Source organism: Athene noctua, chromosome 4 (assembly GCF_965140245.1).
Source record: "Athene noctua chromosome 4, bAthNoc1.hap1.1, whole genome shotgun sequence".
Taxonomy (NCBI): Eukaryota; Metazoa; Chordata; class Aves; order Strigiformes; family Strigidae; genus Athene; species Athene noctua.
Window position 1 is genome coordinate 71,074,593 of NC_134040.1, and position 25,397 is coordinate 71,099,989.

Here is a 25,397-nt window from a genome sequence, read left to right on the forward strand (position 1 = left end):
AGACAAAAATCCTGTGGAGAAGGTAAATCTAAACAGACTGAAGGTCTCTATTGTAAAGTAGAGCTGTGCAAAACACAACTGATTATCACAGAGAAAGCTTTTGAGGATGCTGAAGCATTTCAAACACCATTCTGACTGTCATCTATTACACAGTGAGTAGATTACAGAGTCTAGTGTGTCATAAAGAAGTTAGTTTTATTACCCTGAAAATTGCATATTTTCCATATTTATAGGTGGGTAGAAGAGTATCACAGAATCACAGAATCATCTAGGTTGGAAAGGACCTTGAAGATCATCTAGTCCAACCGTTAACCTAGCACTGACAGTTCCCAACTATGTACCTAGCAACGATCAAGGAACATCCCTATTAGTGGGCTGTTGGGTTATCTTACACAAGAATAATGTACAAGTGTATTACTTGTCATATGCCCTGTTACTTATTTCGCACCTAAGATATCTTTGTGGTCAGATTTGCAGCACATAAGACCGTAAAAAATCACACATTGGTACCTTCCCTGCAATAAGGTTTGGAGTTAAACATTTTTTCCTCAGAACAGAAATCTACAATGCCGCCAACTGCATGGCACAGACATACCACCGTGTTACCTGTAGCTGCTTCTTGCACTGCTCTCTCTAGTGGACTAGGTTCCCTTCCTCTCGTATCTTACACTATCTTACTTCACATCAGTCTCACTGGACTCAGTGTAGCAGCTTTTCTTCAGCATAAGCTGCTAATAAGCATGATAAATATACCAGAATCTGATCCAACATCCTTTTGAGTTGAAAACGCTAATTACAATTTAATGAGGCTCAGAGCAATTTCCATCACAGGCCAAGATGAGGCAATAGCATGCTTCCTGTTACAATACAAGGTCTTCACAGTGATGCTTCTACCTGCAATTACATGAACAACTTCCACGCTATAACACTCGGTTACTTTTTCTGTACTGCACAGATGTACAAGGTCAAAACTGTTCTAAAAATGGGAATAAATACACCACGACATTTTTTTAAAAAATCCAGCACTGAACCAACCTTGAAACACAACATAGGCGCGTGCAAAGAATACAGTCAGAAAGCACACGCTAAACACCTGACATAAGTGCAATTTCTTTAACAGCTCACGTAAAGAGCCAGATTTAACTTTGTTGTACCATACTTAGCAAAAGTGAAAACTTCCTAGAAATCCTTGGCAAAATTACAAACAAATAACCATGAAGTTGGAAAGAAGCTCAACACAAATCAGTAAACAGACAATGTATGTCACACAGCTGCCCTTTACTGATCCTGAGATAAGAAGCTAGCCATAGCTTTTATTGGAAAATTAGTTCTGGTAATGCCTACTACTAATGAGAAAGAGGTTAAAGGAACAAAACTGAAAATAAAAAAGGCTGGGATTTCAGAAGGTGGGTGAGAAAGAGTCTTACAACAAAGAATCCATACACAGCAGTCAAAGAGTCTTGCTCATTAGCACCTCCTGCTTTCTAGGAGCAAAGTGAACTTCTTCCTACTGCAATTAAGATAACCAGGATCTCAAGGTTGGAAGTGGCTCTAATTACCTTCTGCACCAGCAGACCAAGAGGAGCCATTTGATTCAGTTCAGAAGCTGAAGGAGATCACGTTCCTTCCCTCACTGAACACAAGAAAAGTACCTGAACAAATTTTACACGGACCTGTCTTCCACATTTTCCTGCTGCCGATTACATACTTCATCCAAGTCAACAAAATGCAGTGCAACAATCCAGCCCCAGCCCCACGTGACTCAAGGTTGAACAAGTTACCACAAGGGAAGTTTCCACTGTAAGCTATTTTATGAAGTTCCAGTGTATCAAAAAAATCACAAATTGCATACATATCCTGCAGCAATAGAACATACTTTGGAAGGTATATTTGAAGCAGACAAGACGCTATCACACCCCGACTTGAAGTATGCTATGTTTCTATGTCCAAAGTATCAAATTATTAAAATATCAAAGAGAATTGAGGGGATTCATAGAAACAAGTGTGAATAAGAAGTACTGCTGTCTTGCATTGTTCAATACAATGCATCACATTTTTGATGAATCTCTCCACTTACCTCTGCTAGGAGTTGACACGTGTATGTTGCTCAGGATAGACTTATGCAACAAGCAATACATGGTTGTATGGCAACAGCCTGGTGCCAATGGATCTAGAGTAATACAGCAGATTACACCTACTGGCAGAGAGGTTCATGGCCTTGCTCTTTTCAAAAATAAACCAGTGTTATATCACCTGGATCATTTCCAAATGACACTATCTATCAGAAACTATGGACACCAATATCCTGACCAGTCTCTAGGTTAACATACTCTAACAAAGCATAATTTCACATGACTGATTTCATTTTTTAGGTAGATGTGAAATTTCCACGCACCCCTAGTTTTACCTACTGAATTCACCAGCTGACTGACAATGTAAGGATTATTTTTTCAAACTAATCAGGTTTCATTTACCCTTTAACTTACTTTGACCTTAAGAAAAATCACAAGCATTTAATCCAAGGTTGTTCTCTCTGACTAGGTATTCTAAATCACTCTTAGTATGCAAAAACACACATCTAAAATAGTATCCGACCTTGTTAACTCAGGAACTGTTTGCTGAACACCAAGCACAAGCATAACAATGCATGAAAAATCTACTGAAATTAGCTGCCTTTGCTCTTCAGTTTATACCTTGGTGGGGTGGGGGTGGTGGGGTGTCAGGAGGAAAGAAAAAAAAAGAGAAACAAAAACTGCCAAATGGCTGCACTTTTCTAACAAGATACAAGTGATACCTGTCTTTATCCAAAGCTGACCACAGTTAAGAATTAAAAGCTGTAAAGATAGATATTGGACAAGTGAAACCTGCCATTACCTTCTTACTAAAAAGTCATGGGGAAAAAGCATAGGAAGACTATAATTTAAAACCCAACAGGCTCTTAATCTGTAGTCTAATGACATACCTTGGTGTGATCAAGATGAATGGAGTACTATTCACAAATAGAATTAAATGAAAAAATGTAAAGAGAGAATATTAATTACACATCAATAAAATATTACAAAAATAAATAAATAAAACCAGAAAAAAAGAGCAAATATAAAGGAAAAGAGATGGAATGAAAATTAAACATGGGAAAATGTTTTCCCTGTTGCGTCAAAATATGGCATCACATAAAAAGTAAAATTTTCCCTATTCATACAAGCATTTAAAAGCGCTAGTTCTTTAGAGTCAAAAGAGTAACCTACAGGGAGGGAGAGGAATTGCATTAATTAATTACTGTTAGTTTTTCACCAGAGAACTGTGTGCATATTGACACTCAGTACAAGGCTCCAACATCTCCGACACACAGTGTCTATTGAAGATTTACTTACATTTAGAGACAAATCTTGGTCTACAAACATCCTACTGATGTTTTTGTTTCCCACCGCTATTTGCCAAGATACTTCTCTTCAGCAAAATACAGTGTTTTTTATTATTATTACTGTATCAATGTCTAACTACAGCCTGTTTAATTTCTGCCATCTCACTACATTAATCAGAGCGCTTTAGTTATAACTGGTAGCAATATAATTTGTGATAGATTTCCACATGCCAAAACCACGTTCTGCTACTTGGTTGCTAATGTCTAAATTACCTGACAATTAAAAACAACCTGCATGATTGCACTAACACTTGATTTGCATTTATTTATTACTGGAGACATGCTATGGGAGATTTTGTGTTTGGGTGTTGTTCATAAAGATACCTTACCTTGGAAAATTACAAATGTTATTTTCATACCTTTTTTCTTGGCATTACTCAGCAGCTATAGAAAATGAAGACAAACACTTTTTTTTTTTTTTTCTTTTCTTTTTTAACTGTAAAATACAAATGCAACAGTCTGCAGGCTTTACTTTGTCAGTCTGTTTTGCTAATATGTAACTGTCAGTTCAGCTTTAGTTTATTACTTTTACATAGATGTTACACACATATGTCACTATATATCTGTTTGTTTCAAATATAAAATAAACCAACTTCTAATTATCACTTATTTTCACACTGTGTTACCCTCCCCACGGAGCAAGAAAGTGAAATAGAATCCTCCTATGGCATCAAATTATCACTTTGCATCTCTTCTATTATGCAACACAATAAATTTCACTGCAGCACTCTTAAATCAGATGGTTCTATCATATACATATTAGTATAATTTATAGATAATGTATTTAAGCATTTCCATCCTTGATGAGTAAAAATCTGTTTTTTCATACTATCTTGTATAGCATGATAGAACTTTAGTACACTAGCCACTAATATTTATTTTTCAAAGCACCTAGTACATAATGAAACTTTGTTTTTCTATAAGACTCTCAGTGAGTCTGAAAAGAAGACTTGGTCTTTTCATTACCATGTTGAACTTCAATCAACGTCTGTTTAATTATCAGTCTGAATGCTCTTTATTTTTCTCTTAGGAATGACATCCTTTCCTCATCTTTCGGGATGTTTCCCCAAACATCTGGTCTCTGCAACGATCCTCTCTTGTAAGAATGCTCTTGGTGGTCACTATACAAATTTCAGCAAATAGTTGTAAGGACAGGATTTTTTTTACAAGGACATAGACACGGTCTGTGGACCATGTAATGCATTTTTTAATTCATAGCATGATATACATTCAGTTTTCTCTTTAAGTATGACTATATGACTATATTTTATAAAGTAACTTGTTTCAGAAGCCAGAGTATCAGAGGTCACTATGTTGTCTGCCAGTTATTGTGACCTGCTGGATTCCAGTCAATTAGTACCAGAGATGAAAGACTCTGGGTGGCCAAGCACTTGTCTAACAGCCAAATATTTACCAAAGGACAAAAGATTAATTAAATACACAAAGTCAAAGTGCCTCAATTACAACAGAGCTATAAAACATCACTTATGTGCTGTATGGTCAAATATCACCATTTTTATACCTTTTATCTGATTACAAGCTTTATGTTTTCAGTGTCCCTTTAAATCAAACTCCTCGAAGTAAAAGGGAAAATGAAAGGAAATAGCTTTATCCCAACCCTCTAAGGACAGACAAGCATTCAAATCCTTTAAAGTACAGGTGCCACCTTTCATTGGCTAATTTGATTCATTATTCAGCCTAAACTCACTGTTCTCCAACTGCAACAAGAATAGGAGCAAATCTATAAATAATTAAATTTCTGACTACAAATCCTAAGAGCTAACTAATAATGCTCACTAAAAAATAATGGAAACAGAACTAGACAAAGAACAACACTGTTTGACTATATGCCTGGCTTCTGATATGCAGCAAAGCAGTATCTTAAGGATCTCCACGTGCGTAACAGAAACTTAAGCAGAATAGTAGAGCTCACAGAAAATACTGACATTAGATAAGAGTAGGATTAACAGAATTTATGTTGAATCCTGGTGGTCAAGGCTGCTACTGCCGGATGCAGGTGAAAAATCAGAAATCAGATGAATAATTTAACTCTGGTTACTAGCAGACTCAGATTCAAAGGCCCATAACTCTTAGTGCTATGGGTTTAGCATGTCTGAAATCTTATAATCCCAAAATGAAAAAATTAACAAATATAAGGACATGAAGGAATATTATGCCAGTTGAATCCAAGATATGTACAGATTCCACAGATACATTCATCAGCATCTTTCCTACCTCTTCTGGGAATTCCAAAATTCATCTTAATGCTAGATTAACTGAGGTTAATAAATAATTAAACAGTTTGGGATTTATAGTTTAATTTAATTAGCTACCCATTAGTTTAGTCATTATGTAGTTTGTAATTTTCAACGTAAATTTGAACATCGTAACTCCTCCCCCTTTAAACATCAAAGCAGTAGATAAACTTTAGTGACTGAACAACAAAATTCCTATAAAAATTCTCTTCAACAAAGCTCTATATGAAGTTCATGGAGTGATATATTTATTCACACTAAAAGGTGTAGAAAATTTGGAGGAAAGACAGGTTCAAGTTAAAATATGTATCTACAGCCACTTCTCTGCTTTAGAACTAACATTGAAGGTAATTCAAATCTTACTTCTCTGTATTTTGATCCAGTGATCACCATACTTCATAAGTGATGGGATATACCATCAAGCTAATACAAAGTTTCCTACTGTGAAGTTTTCACATATGCTATCACAGATCTTTATTACAGAAACAATCATTTTTGTTTACAGGTAAGCTTTGTCTGATTTGCTTTTCTAAAGTTACTGAGTCTTCTCATAAATTAATAGTAGTATATTACTGCATAAACATAAAAATGTGTCATTTAGTCCAATCCTTTGAAGAGCTTTCATGACAAAGACTAGATCCTTGCTTCAGTTACATCTGGAATATTTTAGGATGGCAAGGTTCAATATCCAGGCCACAATTTCATATTTTTTTTTTTCAGCTTTCTGAAATATTCATTATATTCATTAGAGAAAGGACACTGGAGAAATGACAGTTAAATTGGGCTTATTCTTAGAACTCACAAGCCTACCTATTTTTATATATTCATTTATTTAATCAGGGGATGGAGGGAAACTGTTACACAAAAGGTTTTTTGTTTTTTCTTTACAGCTACCCTAATATTTAATTAAAAGGCTAAGTCTTGATCCTATTTTACACTTTAAATAATGCAAATAAAAAGAAGCGTGGAACACAGTATACACCTATTTCTTAGCAGACTTGCCCAGCAAATCATACATATTCATGACAGAAGCCTTCTACAGGTCTTTTATTCCCAGACAGACATGGCCTACATATTCAGTCTGAAAGATGTCTTGAGAGATGGACATCTACAGCACACCATTTACTGACTACTCCCTCTTAGCAGATTTTGTGTTATAACAAATCTCTTGGATGGAAAGAGGAACAGTGAAGGGGAAATAAGGAAGAGGTTTGGGGAAAACAGATAATGAAGAGATGGTCCTGGGGAAGAGAAAATGCTACCCTAGCTTAGCCAAGGGAAGATTTTACTGTTGAGAGCACAATTTCTGATTCCAGATGTGACTAATAAATCAATGAATAGAAAAATAAAATATAAGAAGCAGCTCTGCCAAGATACCTGATTAGCTATAACGCAAAGACATTGTAGGCAGTTGCTAATTCCTCCTTAGACCTTCATGCCTAATAAAAAATGTCCTTGGCATAATTAGAACAGACAATAATTCAAACTTTCCCAGAGTAGCTATAAATAACTACTTACCAGAATATAGAATAGACTATATTTATTTAATTAATATCTGTTAATTACTGCATAGAATTTAGACTAATATGTTGGGAGTAACATCCTGACACTGTAATTGACTTGAGTATTTGCACACAATATTCTATGTGTCTTCAAAGGCTCTAGTTGTTAAAAACACCACTGAAGCTTTCTAGTCTCTTATTCATGAATCATTTTAATTACTGTCTCCGATATCAGTTAATACCTTACGCTTTGCATTTTTTCCATTACTGCGAGCAACAATGTGTGATTCCATTCTATTCTTTTCTGTGTTTTCTCAGCAAGGAATCCTGCTATGCTTAGTCACAACGTGTAATATGAAATAACATTACACACAAATCACTATTGTAATTTTCTAAGTAGATACTTTCTCTCATTTCAATACAATAGGTCTTCAATGTGATAAATGTTCTAGATTTTTAGTCTTTCGTGCACTTCCAGATTTCCAGCAGTCTATGTTGTAAAGGACTTGAAGTACAGCTATACTATTTTAGAAAATATACAATATCCTGCCACTTGTACCTGAAGCAAGTATTTAACTGGTGACTGATGAAGTGTCAACTGGAACCAAGTCCACTGAAGATCTGGACCATTCATCTCAGGTAGCAATCCACACTTTGCAATATGATGCTCATAGAACATCCTCAGCAACACATTATCTTTCAGATTCTTGAGAACCAGGCCTCCCAACTCTCGCAAACACTGGCTTATACAGCTATAAAAAAGCAGATGGTATTCAGGTGATTCTTTCTTAGATATAAAAAAACAACTTTAGCTGCAACTGAATTTTTTCCCCTCATACAGAAACAGTACTCTTGCCAATTATTGCTATAAACAAGCTGAACAGGGCTTTTACAATCTGAGATACTAGAGAATAAATTATTACAAAGAAAAGCCTTAGAGAAAGGATTAAGGATTCAATCTCCAGTCCTGATTTTTTTATTAAGCACTTAACTGATTACAAAAGCTGAGTGATCAAGCAAAGACAACATAAAGGGAGCTTAGGTCCCCTTAAAATAGCACACAATCCAATTCCACAAACTTTTTTTTTTTCTTTTTTAGCTTGGAAAGGCCACGCAACACTACCATAGTGAGCTGAAGAAGGACAGGTTAGGGAAAACATCAACAGAGAAGTAGATGATTTCAGTATCTTCTTTGCTGTTCCCATTTCACAATAGAGACAAAGTATGAAGATGTAATTTCAACATTCCAATTTTGGTTTACCTTAGTCCTTTCCAAGCTCAACTGTATGCTTTACCACCTCAGTAATAAACTCTTCCTTTCAGCTAATTCTGGACAATTCAAATGTTTCCAGATATTAATGATCTACTATTCCTATGTGGCTCCCAGTAGTATTTAAAACATATGGTTTCTTGAGTAAATTTCAAATATGTATCCTGGTTGGGAGGTTAATTAAACTATGATTCTGTTTTTCCAGTTGTAAAGGTCAGAATCCAGATTTAATCTACAATGAAATGAAATTAACCTTTTGCATTCAAAGAGAATAGATGTGCTAAGACTACTGAACTGTCACACAGCCAAGCACTACAGTACATAACTCAGCTTACTCATCCACATTAGAGACAGAGGAGGGAAGATAAGGACAAACTGACAGAACTTCTGAATCTGGTGCCAATTAGCAGGATGAGGAATATTCTCGTAGTTTGAAATTCATACTCTTGATTAGATGGAGAAATTTTACTGGTAATAAAAGATGAAAATATCATCCCCAATAACAACAGCTTTGATATGATTTCGCTTTTAAAATCAGTGCACACATAGTCTAGTTGGAAAGGACAGTAAAAGTCCCCTCCCCTTCCTAGCGTATGCAAAGGACAGTCACAACTACAGTCCCTGTGAACATGAACAGTTCAGCCATCCAAATTCTCTCAGCCTGCACTACTCATAGATAATACAAAGCGAGATCACTTTCTTCCCTACATTATGCTTCCCAGGGAAATTGGATTAAAATGTGCTCAGAAGGCCTATATAAAAGACAGAAGATTAAGTGTTACACAAATAAAATACGTTAAGCCTCTGTGATGTAAAGTATCTATAAGGCAAAGTATAACAGCTCCTTATATAAGGAGATGTATGTGGGAGAGGAGTCATGTAAATGCCCCAGCTCTCCTTTGTCCAGCTGACAACATTATATCCCTGGAGCCACTCTCTCACTATGATATTTTTTTGTGGTACAAGTAATTGGCGTCTGCAAAAGAACTGGAAGGAAGAAGTAGCACAGCTGGATTTTCTTCCCTTCTCAAGTCTATATATGAGCTGCTTAGCAAGAATCTCCACAATGTAAGAAGAGGAAAACTGAAATTAGCTCATAACTGCAGAAACATTAGGGGGACTTTTCCAGTTAAAAAACCTTAAGAGTCTTGCTGTCAGTCCCTCAGTTCTCTCATTGCAAAAATCAACAACAGCCACAGGAGCTAAAAGTTGCAAGAAAGAGAACCTCATCCTGTCTCTGAGATACTCAGTCAGTAACAAGAATCTATTCTTCCATTTTAAACATAAAAAGAAATTATACTTTTACACCACTTAAATCGCTTCTGCATTTCACTGCAAGCTAAATTCCTGCTCTGTAAGTGCCACAGCACATGCAGCTTCTTTGACTTCATATATATATTAGCTCTTCAGTTCAGTTTTACAGTGCACTTCTCCAAGGGCTAAAATTGGTACGTGCTCTTCCGTGGTACTGAGAAAACATGACATGAAACAGGAGCAATGAAAAGCTGTATGCCTCTTACATGTACTTACTGGAATCTGAGAGTAGATGTTGGCGTATCAGTAACATCCCTTGTATCCAAAAAGAAATTTGTTGTAATCTCTGTAGTTTATTTAGTTATTTAATATAGTCAAACATTCACCCAATAATCCAACAAGGTTCTCCCTTTACCAGCAGAATCAGGCATCTGAGTTGTGCACGATGTCCATGGCAACAAGCTTGTATATTTGGCAACTAAAAAACCTGGTAAATTCAGGGTAGTTTCCTTTCCTCTTTTACTCTCACAAGCTTTAAAAAGCATAAAAAGGACATAATGAGAAATATAATAAATGGCTCATGATATTTTTCATGATGGAAATGACACAAACCAGAACCACCACAAAAAGGCAGCATTTTTTAGAGTTATTTATTTCAATGAAAGAATTATGACAAGAATCATGCCTGTCAAACAAACACTAGCTGGTGAATCTCTAGTTTACTAGGTATGCATTTGCAATGTATTGTAAACTGCCAGCTCTGCTGTAACAACCACTGTATAGAAAATCCACTATATAGTATTTTGCATACTTAGGGTAGCCAAAAGAAAAAAAAAAAAGCACTTCTTTGTCTTTGCCACACCTTTGCAAATTCATCTTGGCCACCATGAAAAATTATTTTGTTACTAAGCATTGACCATCTGTCTTCTTTTCCTCTATTATGGCTATAAACCTCCTCTGAGACAGTTTATCAATTAAGCTAATCAAGACAAGAAAAAATCCTTTCTGAGGACTTTCTTTGTGTTTAGCTGACAGAACAATTGTTGAGCAATGGATGACCTACCCAGGTCTGACTGTCTCTGCAGCACTTCATATTCTGTTTAGCACTGACAAGTCAAATTCAGATATAACAAAAAAGTATTATCGACCTAGACTGCACATATGTCTACTCAAAAATGAAGAGAAATTAACAGTAATATTAATCCCAATGAAAATGGCTGAGATTCATCTATAACCGTTTGGAGCAAATTCTTCAAGGTGAAGTTGTGCATCTTAGCTCAAACAGCAGCTAGAAAGATGTTTTTTCTTGCCTTAACATGTGTGTATTGTTCCAGGCTTCAAAATATGAGACTCAAGGGTAAATTTTCACACTGAATCCAGTTCCCTCTAGTGTTGAAAAAACTGAATGTACTGTTTGAAAGAACTGAATGTTGTGAAGAAATTTTACAAAAAGCTGCAGTTGTGTCCATGTGATGAAAATATGAAGAAAAATGTGCTCTGGGTGATTATATATGAAAACATATGGGCCAAAAAAAAAAAGAGAGTGAGGAACAATTTCTCAAAGGCATAAACATTCACAGTAATCTTCTTCTTTCCCCCAAACACATGAAGAGTGAGAAGTCTGCTGGAAAATTTGTACGGTCTCGCACAAGAAACAACAAAATAAAATATAACCATTCAAACTAGAAGAGGGACAACTGAGTTGAAATATGATAGAGGGTCACAAAATCATAATGGAAAATTATTTTCCAGTCTACCAGTACAAGAGAGCATCAAATCAAAATAGCTGGCAATAGGTTTAGAACAAAGCAAAAACTGTAAGTGGCTAATCTTTAATAAGCACACTAGAAATTTTTGAAAGCTTACAGAGGATCAAGAAGTGACCAAACATACTTGCAGTATGTTCATTCAGGGGGAACACATTCAAGATTACTTCCTGGACAGAAACTCCTTGAACTACAGTTTACTGGATGCTGGGAGATTACTATGGGGTCACACTAACAGCTCACACTCTTACCTTATCCCTCCCATCGCATTCACTCTTAGCTGTTGTCAAGATAGCATAGCAGGCTATGTGGGCTTTTAGTTTGTCTTAATTTAGACCTTCTCACATTAGTAGACATAAGATGGATAATTATAAGACTGAAATTTGTCATTTCAATTACTAAGATGGGGATGAGAACATTTCACACAATTCAATAGAACTGTTGCACAATATTATGTATGACAGTATTTCACTAACTCAGTCCTGGAAGATTATTTCACTAATTCAGTCCTAGAAGATACCTTCGCAAAGGTAAAGCAAATTATTTAGCTCCCACTAACTTAAATAATAGTTCCTGAAAAGTCAGCAGCTCTAAAAACTGTGAGGAGATAATTTTTTATGTAAATGTGAAAACCTGAAGTATAATAAACCCTTCATGAATTCAGACTGTCCAGAGGTAAGATGAAATCTTGTATGATCTGAAACCTAGCCTGTTAAGTAATCTGCATTCTGAAAATTCCTGGTGAGTAAAAAGCATCTATGCACACAAAAAATTTAAAGGACTTGAGATTTAGTCCTTTGTCTACAGCTTTGTCCAGACTTTTTCCTCACAGAGTAAATGAAGAGTAAATTAAACAGCAAGTCTTTACTTCTGCTGAATAACATTTTGAAAAATTGTTACCATTTATAAGGAAACTAAATTCAGTTATTTACAATAGCTGTGCAAAACTCCCATATCCTTTGTAAACGTGTTACAAATACCACATAATGTAACTTGGGTTATCCTTGGTTATATTTTTAGTATGAAGTTAGTTGGCCAATTAGTCCTTAAAGGAAAAAAATGAGCTAGAGATCAGCTTTAGTAACAGACTAGTTTGTCTTCTGTCATTTAGATTAGCCTTCCATTTATTCCAAACATCGCTTTCAGAAGTTTATTTTCTTCCTTTTAAATCATCATGCATCTTCTTACACAAGCTGCTTCACCTCTGACAGTATAATCCCACTACTTAGTGCTTGGTAACAAGATCAAATACAGATTAGTAGAAGAGAATGCATGATAAAGCATAAGAGATTTGATAAACTATAAATAAGTCAAAGGTTCTCGTAAACAAACATATTCTAGGCATTCTGACTGAGATGGATACCTGACTGCCCACATATCCCTGTTTAACCTACTGCTTCCTTAAACTGGTAGGAGAAATCTACAGAATGCTCTATAGCAATTTCATAGAAAATAAAATACAGGGTCATGCAGGTTTTCAACCATGCAGATATATGATATTTTGATCTTTATTTAGTATAATATAGTAGCATATTTAGTATCATTTAGTAGCAAGAAAAATGGGATAGCATCTGAGTATCCTTGTGACACTTCATACTTTTATCAAGTTTCAAAGCTACTATTTCTGTACATTCTGCTTAAGGTATCACTTTACACAGCATATTCCTGCTCTTTACATTGCAAACTTAAAACTATCAGGGATGCAAAGTGGCAGACAATAGACTTTTTCACTCTGAGGTACCAAATCCCCAGATGTTACCCTAAATTCACAGTGTACACAAGTAGGTAAAGATTTTTATAGCAGCAGGCCTTATTCTGCAAGCCACTCCAGGAATATCAAGGAATATCTAAATCTTTAAGCGTTTTTTTATAACATTTATTTAATAGGAGATATATAAAGAAAAACTCATCTTTTCAAACATTCCTGTGATTACAATGCAGAAGTTTGTCAGCAGAAACTAGCATAAACACATATATACCAACACACAAACATGTACACACGGACTGCATTTACTAACAGAGATGGCTGAGATTTTTTTACATTTTCTGTTTAGTTGACATTCCTTGAAACAAAGCCATTTCATACCCATTCGGGTTTGAAGAAAACTTCCTTTGGAAAGGGTTCCTACTCACGTAACAAGAGAGGGTAGTTAGTGGAACTAGCTTATCCAGCTGTGAGACCTGGACACTACTCCCTGTTCATTTAAATATCTCAATTTTATAAAAACACCTTCGATGAAGAATTATCACACAGTTAAGCAGAAACCTAGAAAGACTTGAAGATTGCCAGATACATTTTGAGAAATGAAACCAGATGCTAAACAGTGATAGGAGAATATAATTTAACATGATGCCAGCAAAAAGAGAGAGGAAGAAAAAAGGAGTTTTGCCATGCATGTTTCACGTTCTGTGACTCCTGAGAACAATAATTCTGAAAACCCTGATGAGTAGATTAGTGCTATAACAGGTCATTAGACACTACACTGAGAATTGTACAGGAAACTTGAAGAACTAAACGAACAAGCAAGAAATAAGAACAACATAAAATAAAAAAAAGTAGCTGATCTGTTGTACAGACTTAACAGTCAATTCACAGCCCCACAAGCCCCTAACACCAAAAGAGACTTCAAGGAAACATTTAAAGAAGGATACACAGGCTCAGTGGCTTTGGGGAAAGAGAGGGAACTATCAAAAATATGGACATTTATTATTTCTTACCAGTATATTGCCCCTAAGTTTGGTTTTGTTTGGGGGAAAGAAAGGGAAGAATATTTACTCCACATAAGGCAAGGAAAGACCTCCACATTTCGGTACTGGCAAAATGATAATTCAGCCCAACAATAAAATGAAATCAAGCACTCCATACAGTGCATCACAGTTGTTCTTCTGGAAAACAGAATTATACCCTGTTAGTCAATTTACCCCTTCTGGAACTCTAAATTTTTCTGTTCTTCCCACTGGGAGAGCACTGTTACTCAGATCATAACAGAAAATACTGCACTGTGAGAAAGTTATAATACTCCTAAACAACTTTGCTATGCTATTCAGTATGTGTACAGTCTTCCCCCACTTCTGAAGTAATATACCTTTATCGCTCCTTGAACTGAACTGCTATTTCCAATTTCAGCCTGCCTTCCACTGATAATATGATTTTTTTTTAAGATTTTGAGGAATTAATGCCAACAAAATGAGAAAGGTTGTTTCAAACTTGGCCAACACCTACAATAATGAGCTGCCTGAACAATACTTACAATGAAAAAAATTCCCAAGCCTCAGTTTTGAAATTCCAATGAAGCATAAAATGGCACAAGCACGTTATTGCCATCTGCTCTTAAGCAACTCTATAAAGTATGCCCTCTCAGACCTCAGACTATGTATATTAACAGCTGATTAAAGATTTTGTAGGATGTAAATTGCAAAATGCAGTATAAGTAAGGCAGTCATAGCAACTAACAGGAATATCAAAAACTTGTCTTGAGGTTCCCCTGTTTCAAAGACAAAAGCTCAGTTTTCAACTGAAAGCATAGATATGTTTTGTTGCTAAATTGCACAAAAGACCTCAGTTTTCAGCAAGAAAACCACATCTTTTATCACTAGATATTTTGACAAGAATATTCTTCAGGAACATGATACAAAATTGCATATTGTATCCAAGATGTAAACCTAATACTAAATCAAAGCTGAGATTAACAGTTGGTTTGGTTTTGGGTTGTTTGTTGTTGTTGGTTTTTTTTGTTGTTGTTTGGTTTTTTTTGTGTGGTTTTTTTGACTAACACCTTAGTATCGGGAGAAGTTATCCCTTTCCTTAGTTAGCCATCTTCAAAACAATTAACAAACACATCATTTGCATTATTCTTGACTCCATAGATACTCCAGTGTTTTCAAAACCACTCAAGGACCTTACTAGTCACAGAAAGGATTTGGGTTTTTCTAATCTGGCATTTCTTTTCACTCATGTAAAGACTATTTCCACTTGTCGTTACTTTTTCTTTCCCAAACACAGTTTGAGTTTTTCATCTTGCCTTTCTTACACCAAACACTGCAACAGAACTGAGCTTCAAAACTGTGTTTGTGAATATTCACTCTAACGCAAATTTTGAATTTATCTGCTTTAGCTAGGATTACATCCAGGAGTGATCATCCTTCCTAAACATCCTAGAAAATAATTTTTAAGATTTGAATATACAAAATTTATGCAAAAATTCTGGAATATTGCCCAATATAGAAGCCAGTATTGGCATCAAGTAAAAATCTAATCTAAAAGCATCATATCAGTCACGTGTCTTCTGAAAACTAAACCAGCATCATACAAATTGAACTTTTACCTATCTACTTTCAGGTGGGAGCCCTGCTAGACACACACACTTGAGATGCAGTGAAGAACCACAGCATCTCAACCGTGGCATCTCACTGATTCTAGGATCACAGGCACCACAGCAGAAAGACCTACAGAGTTGTAGTAAATGAGGCAAGGTCAGTGAGACCCAAGAATAGAGAGTTTTTTATACCAGAATAGTACATGGACCCTGGCTACCTGAGGCAGGGATTGCTCACTGGCTTTTAGCATTTCTTCTATGCGGACACAGCTGCTTAAGTTTCATTCAGAGCACTTCAGTTTGCTTGTGCACACCATTCCACAAGCAAACCAAATGTATCTGTACTTCTCCAGCATCTGCTGGTCTCTAAAGATGGTAATTCACTTGAGAGGATTCAGAGAGATATTTAGCAGGTTCTCAAATGTGATTTAATTATGTTATACTGTTGGCATATGTAAATTAAATGAATCTGGTATTTATTGCCTTGTGAAGTAATTTTCTGTTAAATTTTTAAACTAATTGCTAGCATTTGTAATAAATATTTTTTTCACCTTTTCTTTAGAATAATTGTCAATAAAATTAATTTCATACAGATAAATATTTTCATTCAAAATATTCCCTATGGCAACAAAGCATTATTCTCAGCTATGACATGATATTGCACCTTGCAAGACGTTTCAAATAAAATTTTATAACACTATGAATCCTTGATTCCCCTCTTCTTTCGAAAGTGACAGTTAATTCTGTTATTTGGATCTTACTCTAAGAAGTAATATCAAAAGGTATAAAAATAAACTAAATTCTGGCTTGCTCATTTTTAAATACCACCAGTTTGAGTAAATATGACAAACTGGACTGACGACTCATTGTTTGTAGTGAATTTTACATCTTGGTATTATAAAACTTTGAAGGAGCACTATTTTCAATTCCATCTATGGGAGAAACTAGGCGGTAAAAAGCCTGTAAGGGAGACTTCACTTGACAACATTCATCCATTAATAAAAGGATGTGTTTTATTCACAGGAAAAGGTTTCTTCTCCCCCTGCCGCATTTCCTGCACAGATAATTCCACAACTGTCAGTTCAGTTGACATGAAATTATAGACAACGCAAACTATTCCAAGATCTACACCACTTTCACAATCCTATTGCCTAGGATTCATTTATATTCAAATTTTTAAAATGTTTCAAACACCAATATACATCTGGTTTGATTTTTGTCACTCCATGCATTCCATTAGTATGTTATTATAAAACATATCTAAGTTGCAACCTATACCATAAAACCTGTATCTTAGGATACTGGTGATTATCTAAACTGTTCTCTGTTTATTCTATTTACCCTTGCTAATTGGATATAGCATTGGATTTCCTTGTTTGATTTGGGTGCAACGATAAGCACTCGATTAAAACCAAAACAGAACTCTGTCATACTGTTAGAATTCTGATTTATCCAACCTAAACCAGAAATTAAGTGAGAAACACACTTAACTTGTGACAGCAAGGCAGTGTTATAACCAGCAAAGTAAATTTCACCTTGCAAATCAAACTATGCCCAGTGGCCTATGCGTCACAGCACTCCTTTAACATAGAAGAATACCATAATTACAGTCTCTGACAAACAATGAAGTTCATGATTTTGACTACCCGCTGCTGACATGAGAAGATGATGACTTTGTAGCATTTGATAAGGGAATATGTTGAAGAAAACAATGCCTTAGTCTTCCGCAAATGAAGGACACCCAGCAAGGCTGCAGGACAACAGGCAGCACCTGGAAGGAACATGTTCTGTTTTGATCATACGTCTTCACTTGGTTATCAATGTACAGGCAGGGAGAAAACACATTTTCATCTTTTTTAAGAGAATCTTGGCTACACATCTGCAACACTGGGACTGGCTCCACTGACATCTTCTGCCTTGTTATGCTGCAGATTGCAATGCAGGACACGTGAAGATTTGTACATTTCTGTATTATCTCCACTCTATGCTCAGCGTTCTGCTTACTGTTATCAACCAAATGCAATGGTGTCACTGGTGGTTCATTCAGACTTGATTTACAATAGAAAAAATAACATCTAAAATTCCCATTCAATTTGGTAACAACATCAGAAGCTTTAATGCAAATCTACACATTCAGTGTAAAGCCTCAGCTTGAATGATCTGAATTGCCTATCATTTCAGTTTCATTTATTTCACTAGCAAATTGAATCCTGCTATGTGGGCATGACTATATAGCCACCTAATTGTAATGAAGTCATTGTAATACTGGAAATACAAGAATTAATAGAAAGTGCCCGATGATATGCTCATGCTCCTAGTGAATGCTACCACCAGTGCTCATTACAAGTCCTGTGCCAGCCTATTGTCAGAAGCCTGGAAATAAGCATGCCCTGAAAACTCTCAGATCTATTTTTAAGTCAACATCTGTTTAAGAAAAAAATTAGCAACCCTGCACATACCCTAACTGATAGCCAAACAGCCTGGGTATGCTTAGAGCTACTAAATTAAAAGTAATAATTTTAAAAGTGGATTTTTAAAGTTAGTTCACCATTTTTGTGAAAAGCTCATTTTGCTCTTTTAAAAATTCCATGTACTTGCATCACCCTGCAAATTCCTGAGCTTAAAAAAGTAGTGAGTAATATGGCAAAATTATTCATTATTTTTACGGATAAATTTGGGAACACAGATGCTCTTTCTGGTGCCATGGGAGACTTGCAAATTTTCCATGAGTTGTAAGCAAAGTAAAATTTGTATCTCAGATTATTTTCAAATAATTGAGTCTTAGAAAAGGGAAATGCTAAAGAAAAGTAAATTATACAGGAAAAGTTTAGTTATGGTGTTAATTACTAAAGTATTACATGACCTTAAATAGAAGGTATCTGATCATACAGCTGGAAGTAGCTTTACTTATTCTGTAGTGCTGACATTTTCATATACACAAACTAACAAGTATATATGTTCATATTTAGCAATTTAACAGGAACTCAATGTATTTTTTTTAATTCATTCAATTACTGGAATAATTTTTTATAGTCTTACTGCATACCTGAAAAAATTAGTATTATGGTTAACAAGAACCTTGACATCTCAACTTGGAATTGATGAAATCTAACATACTTCAGCATAGTATGCACACAACAGAACAAGAAAGTATTAAATAAGTATTAAAAACTTACAGTTCATTGTCAACTGTAAATTATTAACTACATAACTAGTTGGAAATGCTGCATTTATACGTCCTAATGCTTATGTGACAGAGAACAGCAAAAAGCATATTTAACATTCCTCTTAATATATAAAGCCCCAAGCTATTTCTAAAGCAGGCTGAATGTTTCAAAAATGTTTGAAAATTCTCTTACAGAAGGCAAGCATCTCATTTCTAAAGATATATGATCCCACTTAGAAATCTTACTTTAAAATACTCTGAGGCTACTAATACTAAAAAGATACAGTTAAATTCACACAAGTAATAGAAGGCATAACTAAAAAACGTGCTTCTAAACCCAAGTATACTAGTTAAAGGACTGCACAATTAAGAAGAGGTACAAAAAAAATAACATAAAATATAGAATCATACAGAAACTCTGCCCTCTGACAGTATATTCATTGCTCATGCACTTCTAGCCAAAAAAATAATCATCATGTCTCCAAGTGATGGATAAAGAAGTTAAAGAGTGTAAACTAAACAGGTCACCTGCAGTCCCAGCTTCAGGACTAGTCTGACAATACTCTCTGCTGTTTTCACATACAGCCTGCATTCAGTCCTTTTCCCCTCCACAGCTGCATGTCTTGATCTCTACCCTCTTAGCTTTTCATCACATTAAAATCACATCAAAAATTTTAATTATTATTTCCCAGTGAGAGAGCTTCCAATGACAGTATGTGACTCCAGTAAAGCCTTTGAACATAAAGCCTTTTCTACCTTTGTATGATAACTCAGCTGTCTGCATTATTCATGAAGACAGATGAAAGACTACTTCCTATGTAAACATGTCAGGCAGAAAAATATCTACTTTGAAATGAAACTGAGGGTAAGATTGAGATCAGACTTCAGGAGTTAATGCAGAAAACCAAATTTCTAGCAAGAGTTACAGTGCTTAGATATTGCAGAGGGTCTGCATAAATTATGGACCAAATTCTGACCCATACCAAAATCAAAATTTGACTTTTAGATAAATGTACCATGCAATGCCAAAAAATCTAGTACACCATAAAATTTATATAATGCTGAGACATTCAAAAATCAGTTTATTTGATGAGGCACATCAATTACTCTTGAAACATGTATGACCGTTCTGCGCTACAGAAACAAGCAAGCTTCTGTCTTAGCAATGCTTTTCCTAAAAATTCACATCCACATTTGGAAATCACAGATCTGTCTTCAGGTAGAAACATGAACCTTTTAATTTCACATTTGCTTATGCCTGATGAGAGAAACTCTACTGCCAAGTACCTGAAGAACTAACCTGGGTACAAAATTATGAACTTCTTTCTACATCCAGAAAGAGAAAGCTTTTCAAGTTGTACTGGAGAACAACCCACTCCTCCAGAGAGTCTGCCCTGATTCCAAGAACATTTCTGCCTAAATACCTTCAATAAAAAAAATCTTGATTACATTTTAATCTGAAACCATCCCCCTGACACATTCAGTACTTTCACATTAAAAGCAAAAAAATCCTTTTTGCTACCTCTACTAAAGTCAGCAACTTTTATTTACACTGAAATTCCAGTCCCTTCCTCAAACTTCTCAACATCAAGTCAGCAGCCCAGGAAAAGCTACTGTTCTTTTCTACCCTTGCAAACAATCATGGAAACGGCACAAGAGCAACTTCTATGAAGCTGGAAGTTGAACACACGTGTGGCTGCATGGGAATCCTGGATGAATATTCTGAGTGCTAATCGTGATACCCTGGCCTCTCACCCCTGAAGTGACTAGGCACAGCACCCAGACTGCAGATAACGGTGGGATCGGCCAAAATGGAACAGTTAATGCTGCCTTCTACTCTTCCATTTAACTGAATTTTCAGCACCTGTGAATGTGCTGATAGGTTTCCTCCTGCTCTGGTTATGTGGGAATCCACTGCAGGGAAACCTGAAGTTAGGAGTAGCACTGTCTTTGATACGCTTTTGAAAGTATTTCATATCTTTTTTAGACTTATGACATGAACAGGTGTTTTAAAGCACCTAGTTTAATTTCTTTAATTGTGACTGTCAAAGGTTGAGAAGGCATAAACTTGGAGATACATCAATAAGTGATAATGAGTTTTTCCTTTGCAGAAGTCACACAGTAGCCTCAAAATTGTTCAGAAACAGCAAATACATGCTGGGCCCTCAAAGGACTCTTCCAACTTTTTAACGTGGACTGTGAGAGAGGCATAAAGGGCACTCTTTCTAAAGCATCCATATGACATTTGATAATTTGTTTCAATATGCATATTAGTAAGAGCCTAGGGATTTCATTAATAACAACAAGCAGTAGTTCTTCACACAATCAAGTAATTAAACATTCAAACTCTGCCAGAGAAATTGATCAATTTTAAAACTTAATGTTCAGTGGATTTTAAAAGGCATGCAGCTTGGATAAATTAATGAAAGAAAAGGCATTTATCAAAGGCTGTTAAATACTCTTTGTTATCCTGTATGGATGAGGAGGACCTGCGACTCCGTATCTCTTCAGATTTGAGGAGCATGTCACAAAGATTGGTATTTCTATTCTTCTACAAGCATCAGCTTTCTGAAGGAGAGATGACATTGGGCTAGAAGAATCCTTTGGTAAACATCCAAATCATTGGATTTTGGATGAATATGGCTTTGGGAAACTTTTTTTTTTTATGTCCATCTTTATGTGGACAGAGATGCAAAACTCTCACATGTTAATTTCATTGTTGCTTTCTCGCTATTCAGTACTTTGACAAATCAGAAAGACAATTCCAAGAGCAGCAAGATTTCAATTTTAGTAGAGTGAATAATATCAAACTCAGTCATGTCACAGCAGCCTTTAACACCAAAAATATGGTTTATGGCTTACTTTAGGCAATACTCAGTCTCATATAAAGACATTCCATTTGTAGCTATAGCAAGAAGTAAACTTAATTTGAATTACAGACATATTTGCATGCTAGGTATTATTGTATAATCTGAAGTGTTTGTGTAAAAGCTGTATCCAATACCCAGTGTGAGAACAAGAAAATTAATGTTGTAACTGCTGTGTGTCCCAGAATTCCATGATGAACGGTGAAGTTTCTTGATTTGCATATTCTAAACAATGTACCTAAAAAAGATAAATTAAAAACCACACAAGAGGTTTTTAATCTACTGAAGAAATATAAATGAAATCTTTACATGAAAAGAGCTATCTATTTTGTAGACCTACATTTTTTGTCCCTTGTTGATCTCTAAACACTGATTAGGCCCAGGGTTTGCTTATCTTACAAGACCTGACAAGATCACAGTTCATGGCAGTATAACGATAAAGGATTAATTTCCTTCGTTAATGTGCTCATTGCTACGCAAAGGAGTGAGATAAAAGGAATAGGGAAAAGGAATTAAAAAAACAGAAGTACTTCAGGTAGGTCCAAATATATTTTGCTTCTCTTATCCCTCAACTCATATGTACATACATGTTTTTAGAAATACACTGCCCACAAATCATGGTTAAGGAATATGCTTATGAATGTGTTTAATTATCCTACCCATTGAAAAAGATGTTTTTAAATAGCACTATAATTAATGCATTTGGGTAGATTTCTCATCTCAGCTCTCTGAATATTAATTAGTACGATTACTGTGCGATCAATCCTCTCACAACCAAGAGGACTACTCAGATAAGAAGGAAAAGAGTTGGGTGCACCATCAAAATCAGCCATTAATCTTTAACCACTGAACCTTCTACAGTGGAACTTTATACATACTGGTTTTGCCTAAATCTATTCTAATCTGAAAATTAGACAAGATTTTGTGAATCAGAAAAAAAAAAAAAAAATCTTTCTAATGTGTAGTATTTAAGATTTGATTACAAGTGAGGCTCATTTTACAATTTATTCCTCTTAAAAACAGCACACCTGTTGGTTGAAGTATATTTAAAATTTATATATAGTTGACAAGGTGAAAGATAAAATAATAGAAAATTGTGTTAAAAATCCTTCTCCAAAAAGACATATATGCTGACATTACTGAGGCTTTGAAATCTGAAAGACCAAATCCTACAGTACTTCCCTCCTAACTGAAAAGACCTTTAGAACTGGGGATGACGGATGTGTACACCTGCAAATATACTACACTATGGGAAATGGAAGAAAACAGTAAGGACACTATAGCATATATATGTTTTGAATATGCTTTTCGAGTTTCAAATGAACTGAAAGGTTTTAGGTTTTACTATTTGAAACAAGAACCTAGAACCATCCTGAAAACTTAAAATCTTAAAATAAACCTGAACTCTTAAGTTGAATTTTAAAAATCTTGTCTAAGCAAAGGAACTCAGTAATCGCTGAACCTTCATTTATTAAAAAATAAAGGAAATTCTTACAGGACAAAGAAAATCCCATTTTGTCTGCAAAAGGTGGGCCTTACAGAACACAATATGGATAGATGTTTACAAGAAAACAAATGGATGTTTCCAAGAAAAAACAACTTCATGACTGTGGAACTTTCATCACAGCAATCTCTTGACAGCATAGGTTTTACTGAGGATTATAAAGCAGTTTTAACTACATTATTTTCATTAATATAACTACCTCAGGCCATCCAAAGCCAGAGGCAGTGGCTGGAAGGCTATTAGAGAACAATAATAAACTTTCTTGAGCTGACGTTATTCACAGACAGCCTGCTGCATTTTTTTATTTTTATTTTTTTTTTCAGATTCTGTTTTAAAGATAACCTACAGGTCAAATGTATTGGAATACATTGTCTTCACTATCAGCTTTCTAAATAATGCATTTAAAAAGACGGCATTTCTTTGTCTTGGACTTCATTTAGTATCAGGGTTAAAGTGGAAAGGAGTGAATGTGCAAACGTCGTATTTTTCAGTTTCACATAGCTGATTCCCCTCAGACACCCCATTTAGGGGAAAAAGAAACCTGACAAACAATGGAATGGTTTCTGAAATGTTTCTGCATAACTAAAACAAAAAACTACAAAACTTTATGATATTTCTGTGCAGCACAAGTTACTGATTCTCGGTTTTCTTATCTCATGTTTTTTTATTTATAAAACTTATCTTTTATTTAGAATGTATAATCAGGCAGAAAAAGCAGAAAAAATATATCATGAAATATGACATCAGAGATTTCATAGTTTACAGACCTCATTACAAAGATATTGAAAGAAGTCTAAGCATTAAATCTGAGACCATGATAGTGTGCAGAAAGCCCTAAAAGAAGTGATCAGCTTTTTTGATTAAGAACGTCTACACCACCATTTACAACTTTGCTGTAACACAGATGTTATTTGATGGGTAATCTTGCAGTTATTTGAAGAAAAATAAAATGCTGTGCATCAAATTAGACACTACGCTGCCTGCAGGGAAAAACAGAAGCTACTAAACTGTATTGCTACATTCTTAGGAATATTGAATGAAAACAAATATATTGTACTTTATTATTTTAAATAAAGCCACAATGGGAGTTTATACAGCAGAGTCTACTCCATTCGTCTGGTTTTAAACTGCATCTAATATAAAAATGTATAAATATGCTCATATGTGCATTACTTTAATTAAATAAAGTGAGTATATTAACCCTTATGAAGTTCTAACAGATTAAATTAGAAATTATGTTTACTTTTCCTGAGAGCACCATGCCACAAGTCTGCAAGCTTGCCAAACTGCTTGTTAGTTTATTTCTCTGACGTAGCAAAATACAAGCTCATAATCAGGAAAATTAAAATACTAAGTTTCTAGTCTCTCAATTTAGAACAAGCATACAGGTAAGGTCACATTCATCCCATTATAATGCTTTGATTGTGAGAAAATTACTAGCGTACTAGGTCTGATCCCCCATGAGTTAATAGAAAGCAAAAATCTCAAACATTCTTCCACCTTTATACATACTTTGGTAAATAAAGAGTTTGCCTATACTATACAATAATAAAATGGAAAATAGAACACAAAACTCCCAGACAATGGCCCCCAGAAACAAAATTCCTAATCATATGAGTAGATCTCTAGATGACTAAAATTTTTGAAAAACAGAAGAGGCTCTTTGCTTGTAGGGATTTTTATTTTTTAATTAAAGTACATTCTGAACCTAAATATACTTTTTTTTATGCAGACAATCTGATAGTCACTTCTCAATTCACTGATACATAGATAGGCACAAACAGATCCCATTCTGACTGGCCTTTATGCAGTTAATTATACCCCAAAAATAAACTAAATACATAGATAACCAAAGCATATTGAATTTCTCATGTACAAAATTAATTGCTTTCAGGTTTTTTTTGTTTGGTTGGTTGGTTTTTTTTATCTGCAAGAAACCAATTGCTTTACTAAATGCTTTGAACTGAGAATAAATATATAAAATTACAAGGCTAATTGCACATCTCATGCATCTGAGAAGCTAATAAGCAATGCATTTTCCATGGCAGACACCAACTGACCAAAGCATTAACTCAC

General features: G+C 35.1%; 1 protein-coding gene across 7 annotated transcripts in view; it reads right to left on the reverse strand.

Annotated features, from left to right (window-relative positions):
* MARCHF1 (membrane associated ring-CH-type finger 1) overlaps positions 1-25,397 on the reverse strand; it is a 254,111-nt gene that overhangs the window by 60,636 nt on the left and 168,078 nt on the right. For 2 of the 7 annotated variants that reach the window (XM_074905704.1, XM_074905705.1), the window contains one exon: positions 7,738-7,930. The exons of the other annotated variants lie outside the window; for them this stretch is intronic. In XM_074905704.1, the coding sequence (XP_074761805.1) occupies positions 7,738-7,930 (193 nt within the window). The remainder of the gene's footprint in view (positions 1-7,737; positions 7,931-25,397) is intronic. 7 annotated transcript variants of the gene reach the window in all.